The 10,552-nt window shown below is 42.0% G+C and overlaps 2 protein-coding genes across 9 annotated transcripts in view; one reads left to right on the forward strand and one right to left on the reverse strand.

Moving 5' to 3' along the window:
- LOC149338132 (uncharacterized) overlaps positions 1-10,552 on the forward strand; it is a 44,188-nt gene that overhangs the window by 15,030 nt on the left and 18,606 nt on the right. For 3 of the 8 annotated variants that reach the window (XR_016283380.1, XR_016283381.1, XM_089547505.1), the window contains exons 3-4: positions 8,167-8,210; positions 10,358-10,516. The exons of 2 other annotated variants lie outside the window; for them this stretch is intronic. Coding sequence is in view for 2 of the 6 variants with exons in the window: in XM_089547505.1 (XP_089403631.1) it covers positions 8,167-8,210; positions 10,358-10,504 (191 nt within the window). In the remaining 4 variants the exon portion in view is untranslated. Of the gene's footprint in view, positions 1-5,899; positions 8,211-10,357; positions 10,517-10,552 lie in introns of those variants that run through there. 3 more of the 8 variants (XM_089547507.1, XR_016283382.1, XR_016283383.1) reach the window with 3 other exon arrangements.
- LOC149338133 (uncharacterized) lies at positions 6,056-7,625 on the reverse strand. The gene has a single exon (XM_089547504.1). The coding sequence runs from the start codon at positions 6,896-6,898 to the stop codon at positions 6,173-6,175; it is 726 nt and encodes a 241-aa protein (XP_089403630.1). The 5' UTR covers positions 6,899-7,625; the 3' UTR covers positions 6,056-6,172.

Genomic DNA, 10,552 nt, shown 5'->3' on the forward strand with positions numbered 1-10,552 from the left:
ACAAAAAATTCTTGAAAGTAAGGCTTGGCTTAGAATTGCCATGCAAAAAATGCCCTATTGCTTCGCAGTTGCCTTCAAAAGATGAGACCACCATCCGTCTGGTAGTGTTCCAAACAATGCCATGTACAACATGCGGTATTAACTCAGAAGCTCCTGATACACTGGCAATATTTTTCGAAGATGAAGTTGTGGCTGCCCTTCCAAGTTCTCTCATTGGTCGCGTTGTCAACGAAGTGCAGCATTCTAATAATGAATTGAAACCAGTTTCTAGGCATTACCTTGCCAATGCAGGAGTCTCGAACAGCAGGTTTCTTGACTAGCACGTCCTTTCAGCTGGTTTCTGTACAACGCCTTGCAGCAAAAAGAGGCTAAGAGAAACACGTAGTAATTTTTCTCGCGTAACTGGAAACAATTTTCTGAAGCGAGAGTGCTAGCCCAGCTCACTTGAATTTAACAGTTGAGAGGCGTATTGGGTTTGTCTCCACAACAATAACGCCAAGCACTTCATCATCAAACTAAGCCTCAAAGAGCTCCAGTGATTGGGGAAGAGAACACCCATGACGACCTCAGCTCTTCATAAGCAAAAAAGTGCCGATCGCTCGTGATGAGCTGAGGTCATCATAAGCCTTTAATGGATGAAAAGGCAACAGCCCAGGTCATGATTATTATCTAGGTAAAACGCTACTGATACAAAGACACACTGCTGCATTGATGGTGGCAATACAATACACAGAAGTGCACATTGCTGTAAGCTATTCTTATGTACCTGTTGGTCCGCGGGCATAAATGCCTACTCCATGTAATGAAGTGCGTTGGTGCAACTTCACATCATGGAGCGTTTCTCTATCCGCCACCCGAGAACGCGCTCTCTAGCGGTCAGGCTCCGCCGAGAGTCTTGCAGTGATATGAAAGCAATGCAGGTACTTGAAAATTGTGGTTACTAATCAATTTGTTCCATATTGAAAGCGAACAATTTGTTCATCACCATATGACCTAATCGGTTCCTTACGGCCAGGTAGTGAAAAATATATTCTTTAATTTAAAATGCATTCACACAAAAAGAAGTCTTGAACTGCCTTTTTCTGCCTGCATCAGCTTTCATTTCACCGAAGAGCAGACATTGCTGCATCATTTAGAAAATGTGCACAGGGAGTAATACCGTTACATACATTTACAACAGGTTTGCAAATAAACACTTTTTGTTAATTTCACTTGGCACAAAAGTAAAAAACAAATGCAGTGAACCTGCAGTAAACACATCAGGCAGCAAAACCTGTATTCAGAGATAACAGTCACGTTTAAGGTTGACCACATTCTGCACACTCTGTTGCATCTAGATTCCTATCACTAGTCCTTTAAAATTGCAAACGCATGTTCATTTCTTTATTGACGCTTTTACTTAAACTGTAGGCTGTGCTGTTATGAAATTGTACTGTATGCAGCATTGCAATTGCAAAATTATTCTAGACTACAAAACTAGCCAGGTTCAAAAGTACGCAGCTACCTTAGATGCCGAGACTGTATTTTGAGGAGGTAGAGATTTTATACCTAACTGAAAAGTCAGTCTGAACTAGAACTCTCAAACACATTACCATAAATTGCTTTCTGTCATTTTAAATTGTGACGCTTGATGTATACTTCTTGAACATGGGTATTATCTGTTCCAGACGCAAATTGCTCAACTAGAAAACAAGTGCACCTGGTGGTATAAAAATTTCTCCATGAAATCAAACTGCTTCTTGTTGGAAGCTCATTTAATTCTAAGTAATTTAAAAATTTGCCTCTGCATTTATTTTTTTAACTTCCCGAAAAGATCATAATATGAGTACCTTAGAGTGCCAACTTTGCAATTTTTTTTACTTCACAATAAAGACAGTGGCCTCCTAAAGAACACACACTTGGAAGCAACTGCAGTGGATTTAACTTACATTTCGTTCCAAGTTAAAGCGCGATTCCTCATTGAAAAGACTTCTAAAGAATCCATGTCTCACATGGAGAATGTTTTATGTCCACCATGCCATCATGTTCACATAGTTTATAGAGGAGATCACAACAAGATGATCAAAAAGCTGTATTACTTATCACTTGTAGGCAGTTTGGTCAGGGCAACTTTTATTCCTTTTTCTTAGCCCATCCTAAAGTATGTCTAAAGAGCCTGATAAGGTATTCAGCCCTTAAAATGTTCTTTTTTGTAGCAGCACAATAGGAGATACAGTAGAACCAGTCTGTAGTAAAGTCACTCGGACCAGCAAATCACTTGTTGATGGCATTGCTCTGATGATGCTGTCTGGTAATTAATTGATTACTTATTACTTATTGAACAGAGTATTGATTTATGAAACAAACACTCAGGAATACCTTCTATCCTGCTGTTATTCTCCCTTTATGCGGTAGCTGTTTTTGTTTTTAGTTGTCACACTTTATGTTACGACATTTTCGATTTCGTTTGTCTTATAGATGCACTGGATTTGCAGAAATATAAGAAGAGTTTGATTGTGTATGAAAACCTAAATTTTTGTGAACACAGCATCATCCGTGACTTCAGTGCTATTTAAGCAAAATGCGTCCCGTGCTTTCAAGCATGTCAAACGCGTCCACACAGTGTCTCTGCACCACCACTTTTTTGCTGATGCTGCCCTGTCCTGCATACGTTCACCTGTTTATTTTCTTCCCTACTCCTCTGTCTCCTTTCTTGATGGAGACATGCCATCTTCTTTCTATGCTAATAGCCAGTGTCACTTTTTTTTTCCGAGTGCACCGCGTGCTTTGCATCACAGCCCCGAAGCCTTCAAAAAGTTTGGCTCCCCTTGCAGCTCAGTGCCTTGTTGGTGAGGCCACCTCAATGACCGCCTATTTACAGTCTTCGGTATGCGCTGCGGTTTGATCATTCCGCGAGAACTATGCCACGACGGCCAGACGCTCTTTAACTGGGAATTTATTAAAGAAATCTTTACCACAAAAGAAAAAGTGCACATTAGTCTGTGAAAGGCAAAATGGGACCTATATCCGATTTTACTATAGCTTGGTTCTACTGTAGGCTGAAAACATTTTTCTCAAGCAGTAACATAAATCTCACTAGCAGCATATTGCTTGTGTTTAACATGCAGTGGCCCTTGCACTGAAACTATTTTACAATGGCTGTATCCCCTACATAAGTTGTGCGGTTCTGAAAGTCATCTCATTTTAAGCATTGTTTGTCTTCTCATGTAAACATTTACTGAAAATATGGGCACAAAGTAATACCATACCTCTCGGTTTTTTTTACAGATCATTCCAGATCAGTGCAGACCTAGCTAAAGTAACTGTGCCTTGCTAAATCATGACATAATAAATTTTCACAAGCCACATAGACCTCCTTCCAAACACTAGCAAAACGCACTGTGTCACTGAGAAAAGCAACATACAGTCTGAAGATGGAGTCCAGGGAAGCCTGTAAAATTTAATATAATGTTAATGACATAGTTCTCTGACATCAAGCAAACATGCACTCAGTGATAGTACATTCCTCAATCATGCATTTTTCACAGTACGAAAGAGTGGCATTAACAATTCTTTTTTTATGACTGATGGCAGGTTAAGGGCTATTTATTCTGCCTGTACAGATCAGCACTATTAAGCTGTTAAAGCAGGAGTGGCATTAAAAATAGCGCATTGTTTGTGCAATATGTGTACACCACCTTTTATTGTATAATTATTCCCAGATATGAAACTTAAGGCCTTTTAAGCACCCTTTTAAGCACCCAAGATTTTTGGTGCAACGGAAAGCTTACTCTGTACGGTGCTATTCCGCACGTTTTTGATAGAAACGCTGTAGAAAACATTCCCAAGCATTTTTCTATCAGTAGACGTCCCAGTTTTTGTGTCCCAATGCTGGAAACTAAAATAAGTGAATACAAAATTGACACAACAACAACTAATATGAATCTCACCTGCCAGACAGTTATTAGACAGATTTAACACAGAGAGCAACGTCCATTTGAGCTTCCATGCCTAGAGCTGCTCTGTACAGTGACATACAACTTGTCGGTGCAAGTTTTGGTGGGTCATAGTTACCACTTCATCCACGAAATGCAAAACACTGTGGCACCACCTAGTGACAAAAGCTAAAAAGTACTTCATTGACAGTATCAAGGGAGCATTGCTTTTAACTGAAGAGCACTGGAGAAATATAAACGGAAGTAACGTATGGTGAACACTCCTGAAAGGGAAAACACTACACATTTAAATTATGCCATATGCAGCTCTGAAATATCCTCTGTTAATTCACATCAATACCGCGGCATTCCCTTTCTAGTACTCTCAGTGGTCTGCGCATGTAATGAACATTACTAACGAAGCTAATTGTACTGTTGGTTACTTCCATCAGAACTTTTAACTCTCCCCTTCCTCAGTAAAAACAACTTTATCTAACATTTGCCTGCCCTAAATTACAATACGCATGCTCACTTTAGTACCTGGACAAATATAACATTTCCAACACCCTAGAATTGGTTCAATATTGCGCAGCCAGATTATTCATTTTATAATGTTACTGTAATGTCACCCCACTTACGCCTGACGTTAAGCTTGCTAATCTCAAATCGAGACATCGCATCTTTAGGCTGTGCCTTTTTCACACACCACTTCATATTTCAATCATTTTACTGGCTCATTGCCAATCAAGCTGCACCAGCCATTCTAAATCTATCCTGCCCCAACACAGACTACTGCACGTATTCACTTATTCTTAGTGAAAACAGTTGGGGACTGGAACATCCTGCCCGTTGACACTGTGTACCACTCCAATCCACTTCACCCTAAGGCTGCCATTGAACCTCTTTACTAGCGCACTCAGCCTATCCCTCATGTAATAGCTCTTTTTCTGGGGCATTAGGGGTATTAATAAATAAACAAACGAGTGGGTAATATTCTACAGAGATGTGGTCATGTGGCAGGATACACTGATAATGGAAGACAGTTGGGCTAGTTGGTGTGAATTCGTTAGTGACTGCGACATTGCAACTAGCGTGGAAAGCACAGGGACAGCGACAAAAGGAACTGACGGGACAGCACGCTAGACTTCAACTGACGTTCTAATGCACACATAACAGATTTTTACACTTGTATTCGGCGCGTGCTCAGCAGACTGTACCCCCGCCCCCTTGTCTTTATCACGAAGCAGGTTGTCATAAAAAAAGTATAAACATTTAAACCAAGTTGATGCGCAAGTTTTTCGACAGATAGATTATCTCTTTTTTCGTGAGGGCTACTGAGGGTGTGCTCACGCACTTGTCCCCTGCCTTATCAATGCAAAAAGCTTCAAATATCTCCCTATCACCCTGCCTATGAAGCCGCCTCAGCACTCTCGTGTGGCTAGAGCGGAATGCATTTTTCTTCATTACCGCCTGTTGTTTTTACTTTGCATTTGCGGCAATGTGCGGCCAAATGGCCCCCCGCCATCAGAGGTGCGACAGTAGCTGCGCAGCTCTGATGGCGGGGGGCCATTTGGCCGCACATTGCCGCAGAAGCAAAGTAAAAACAACAGGTGGTAATGAAGAAAAATTCTTTCCACTCTTTAGCCACACGAGAGTGCTGAGGCGGCTTCATAGGCAGGGTGATAGGGAGATATTTGAAGCTTTTTGCATTGATAAGGCAGGGGACAAGTGCGTGAGCACACCCTCAGTAGCCCTCACGAAAAAAGAGATAATCTATCTGTCGAAAAACTTGCGCGTCAACTTGGTTTAAATGTTTATACTTTTTGTTATGACAACCTGCTTCGTGATAAAGGCAAGGGGGCGGGGGTACAGTCTCCTGAGCACGCGCCGAATACAAGTGTAAAAATCTGTTAAGTGTGCATTAAAACGTCAGTTGAAGTCTAGCGTGCTGTCCCGTCAGTTCCTTTTGTCGCTGTCCTTGTGCTTTCTACGCTAGTTGCAATGTCGCAGTCACTAACGGATACACTGATAATGACATGGTTTGAGCATAAGATGTCACTGAGTTACTTTTATGCAATTTTCAGTTTGAAATTAAAATTATAGGTCCTCATCCTCGTTTCATCAATATTGAAGTACTCTGCCCTTCGAATATAAGGCCACTCTGTCCTTCCAATGTGAGGGAAGTTCTATGTTCTTTTCAACTGCTCCGTAAATTCATGACACGTTTCGGTTAATGGTTGGTCCCTTTATGATATTTTCTATACACTTAACAACTTTCGAGCAACAAAACGGCTCCATTTTGGCTTCACTCTGGGCACAGGAGATGGAGAAGATGGAAAACGTAGCACCTCATGGTCTGCTAGGCAAGTTATTAAATGGCTGCGCATCACGCGTCTATCATATGTAATGCAAAGTGGATCAGAGCCAGCTGCTATAGTTAACGCATTTGCTATAGCGAATAGGCCACAGTCAGAGCTATTCTCTTGTTTTTGTGCTGCCTTTACATGGACATTTAGATGGTTTGAAGTGAGATCCATCATATTCATTACCTGGTGCACTGCACCTAGTGGAATGTCCTCATCTAGTGAATCATACATAAAAACTGTATCAGCAGGGGCTCCATAGTTGCTCACTGCGACCCAATGCCCAGGATTTGGAATGTGCAGAATTGGGATAAATCTGCTCAGTTTCTTGAATTGCAGTCTTTGCCCACAAAGAGTGTCCTGAAACCCACATTTTTCTGGAAATTGCTTAGAAATTATAAATTGTGCAGCATTTATGATATTGTCTGACAGCCACCCTGTGCCTTGCAAATCTTTTACATCCATAGAGGTTATTTTGTAGGGATTTAAGCTCATGCGATTCAGAACATCTTCAGTACAAACAGCAGTGTCATCATCTTGCCACTCTTGTTTGTTATGCTGCATGTCAGACGCTGGAGCCTGTTGCTGCACATTACTAAGAATGCTGATCTCAAAGCACATCTTTTTTTTTACTGCTTTTTCTGCTGCGCGATTCTTTTGTTACTTGCTCGGCCACGAAATGACTTCACAAGAGGAATAGTCAAGACTGCTGGCTCCTTTGAAGGATGCCCGGGCGTAGGAGTTATGTTTCGCTCAGCTGTATGAGTTTCAGAAGTTATTTGACCTTGAATTGTAGTGTCTTCAGAATCATCATGTTCCACGACTTGCCAGCTTTGAAGTTGGCTGCTGTCACTATCTATATCAGTGTATGCTTCCGTAACACACTCTGTGTTTTGATGCTTTTCTACTTGCTCACAGTTTTGTAGTGTTTCATCTGCCATTGAAAACGTTTCTTTATTTCTGGCGTAAGACATAAGATTGTCAAAACATTTGTCACATTCTCTCATCTTTTCCATAAATTCACATTTACTGCATTCTGCTAGCATACTTGCAAATGACGAGAAATGTTGACTGGCATATTTATACCTAGCTTCTATGGTATCAAGCTTTAGGTCTGCCTTTGTTGCCTCACTGAAGGTTATGTCTAAGTTTTGGTGCGGGAAAGAGACATCAGTTTGTATGAAGTTCGATTTTAGCCACCGCTGTGAAACACATCTTTTATCAAAAAGCTCTAAATTTTGATTTGCTCTTACTGCAAAAATGTGCCTACATGGCAGCCCATACTGTCTGTTAAATGCGCACGTGCACACTGTCATGCTGTTAGTAACTGTGTAACATTTAGTACTTATATGGATCAATTGTTGGTCTTTTGATATCATACACTTTCCAGGTTCTTTAATGAATAGTTCATATTGTTTTACCACCTGTTCCCTTGCATATTGTGTGCATTTTGCTGACACCTGCAAATGAAATTTGTTAGTGTGGCGAGTGTCAATGCCAACTTTAGTTTCTTTGAACTGAGCATGACTGACTGACAGCGCATCGTGTTTTATGTATTTTATCAGACCTCTCACTGCCTCCACTAAATGCATTTCACGCCTCAGAAATTTCTTCAACTTTTGGTTATGGCTCTCCAACCTATTGTTTGTATTATTTCCTAAAGTGTACACATTACTGCGATAGGCGTGAACCCACATACTCTTACAGCTATGCCAGTTTTTATAATAATATGCAAGAAGAGTTTTGTCATCTTTCAGCGCGGGTTTCAGATTGAGCAGCTCTTCTTCATATATGTCAACATCTCGAGCGAAAACTAATTTGTTAATTATGCTTTTCACATTACTCTTATCCAAGGTGTTCGAACTGTGCTGGGCAATTTTATTATGCAGGTACTTCAAAACATGCCAAGAGCAAAGCAAGATTCTGCACTGAGGCAAGATTTCAGTGATTATGTTCATTTCAGTGAAATCTTTATCCATTACTGCAACCTTGCATTTTTGCTTAATAACTGGATTTAGCTCTAGAAAAGTATCTAAGAATAATTTTAGGATTTCAGTTGTCTCTCGCTGAACAAATGCGTAACATATGGGCCTCCCATGACTTCTTCCATCCTCACAAAGCACTTAGTGCAAGACATAACCTTCTCTATTTATTTTATAGGTGCCATCAAAGAATAATATCTCTGGGTACTTTTCTGCTAACTGGCTCATAAGCTTTGATTGGAGCAGTATGAACTACAAATCGCCGTTAGTACTTTTTTCAACGTGAATCTTCCACCCAGTTCACTAGAAAGAAGCTTCTCTAATTCTTGCAACAAAAGCTCACCATGATGTGCAGTGTTTTCTATTTTATGACCTACCCTGTGCTTCAGGTTTCTGATGTCCTGAGATGTTATCAGTTTTCCTTTATTCCTGAAAACAACTTCCTTGATGTCTTTTGGGTTTGCATTGCAAGAAACCAGATCTGCTATATCATTTTTTTCAGAAGACGTTAACGCACGGTTTTTAGAGTACCACATGCAAACCTCAGGACCTGTTTTGTGGTTATGATCCTCTTCTATACTTGTAATTTCATAGAATGGGTTCGGAGGAGGACGAAGCGCAAGTTTTAATTTTACCTGGCAACCTGATCCATAATAATGTTGATTCCGCCGGATGCTCTTCCCCCTGATATTGGGTTGACCCGCGTGACAACAAGTGAAAGTAATGCGTATGTATGAAAATTTTCCTTCACTTTCATCTTTGTCAAAATCAAATAGGTTTTTCTCGGATTTTGAAATGCGCATTGGGTGGAATCCTTTATTTTGCCATTGCTCAAAGCTGACCTTGAATTCTCTGTATGTTTTAAATTTGGTACCTACGGTGAGGTTTACACCTGCTCCTCCTCCTCCAATACGGCCCAGTGACACAGTGCTAGACTTTTTAGTTTCTTTTTTGCTATAACTTGCTGGCAGGCTACTCTGTTCTGGATGGCGGCTGATGCTGCGCTTCTCACTCTCTGCCTCAGCAAAACCGCATGCCGAGCCATGTCCTGACGCTTTTTCCTTAACAAGCACAGCTTGTTCAGCCTTGCATTTTGTGGCCTTTTCATTTTTATTACTGTTCTTAGCCATACTGATGTTTACTTTCATGCTGCTGGCCCCAGTGACAGCAATATGTCAATCACCGATTTCCTTTTCCTTCCCCAAAATGCAAGCCATAGATCTGGGTATCTCTGCTGCAGTGCCAGTGCTGCGCTGGGGAACCGTAGCTGGTTTTTTGGAATAGTGAGCAGCACCTTTGTGTGCCGTCTGACTGATCCAGATACCGCCAACAAGTGCAGGGGCACGTACGCGGCACATTTTCTTCAATTGCTTGCTGCAAGCATGCCCTGCCCCCACTATGCCTGACTCTTCATTTCTTGGGAGGGCACAGTGCCCTTCTGTGCTTGGACAATACTTCTCCATACAGCTTTCAAGACTAACTTTGGGGGTGCTACTCTCCAACGCGTTGCTACTCTGTTTGAAGTTCTCAGCATCTGAATGTAGCTTCGCTGTCTGGCATGCCATGCTGCACTGCCTTGATGACTGCACTGAGCTGCCTGGTTCAGAGTCCCTGTAGCGATCATTCTGAACAAGACTGGGATGCTGCAATACGCCAGTGGACATGATGCGGCAGTGTTTGTGGTACACCCGCACACCGCCGACAAGTGCTGGAGCACGAGTGCAATGTGTCTGCACTGATGGCCTCCGCCGCTTACCACTACCAGTGGATGGTTTGCCACGTAGCCCACCACTTGTCGCCAGTGGCGACACTGCTTTTTCCCCACTACCACCCACAGCTGCTGCCCACGTCTTTGAGGAACTTAGTGTAGCATTCAGCACATTACCTTCATTGTTAAGTGCCGGGAAATTCCTTTCATCTACATAAAGCTCAGCCAGACCATCAGCACAGGCACAGTGCAAACAAGCACCAGTGCATTGTTTGGCACCTGGCCCGCCACTCACAACTGCTGCCCACGTCTTTGCGGAACTTAGTGTAGAAGTAACATTACCTTCATTGTTTAGTGGGGGAAAATTCACCTTACCCAACCAATGTGCAGCCAGAGCATCAGCCTGGTCTCCATGCTGGCGTCGCAGTGCTTCGTACTGCTCCTGTTCTTGGTGCTGCCTCAACACGAGGTCGTCGTCTCTGCTTGTCAAGTCACGAACAACAAGGTGGATGGCCTTACGCAGCATGCGCTGAATGACCTGCATATGTGGTAAATACACCCCCTCTGAGTATCCCGCAGTTTGCA

This window comes from Amblyomma mixtum, chromosome 6 (assembly GCF_055824585.1).
Source record: "Amblyomma mixtum isolate Tamu chromosome 6, ASM5582458v1, whole genome shotgun sequence".
Lineage (NCBI taxonomy): Eukaryota > Metazoa > Arthropoda > Arachnida > Ixodida > Ixodidae > Amblyomma > Amblyomma mixtum.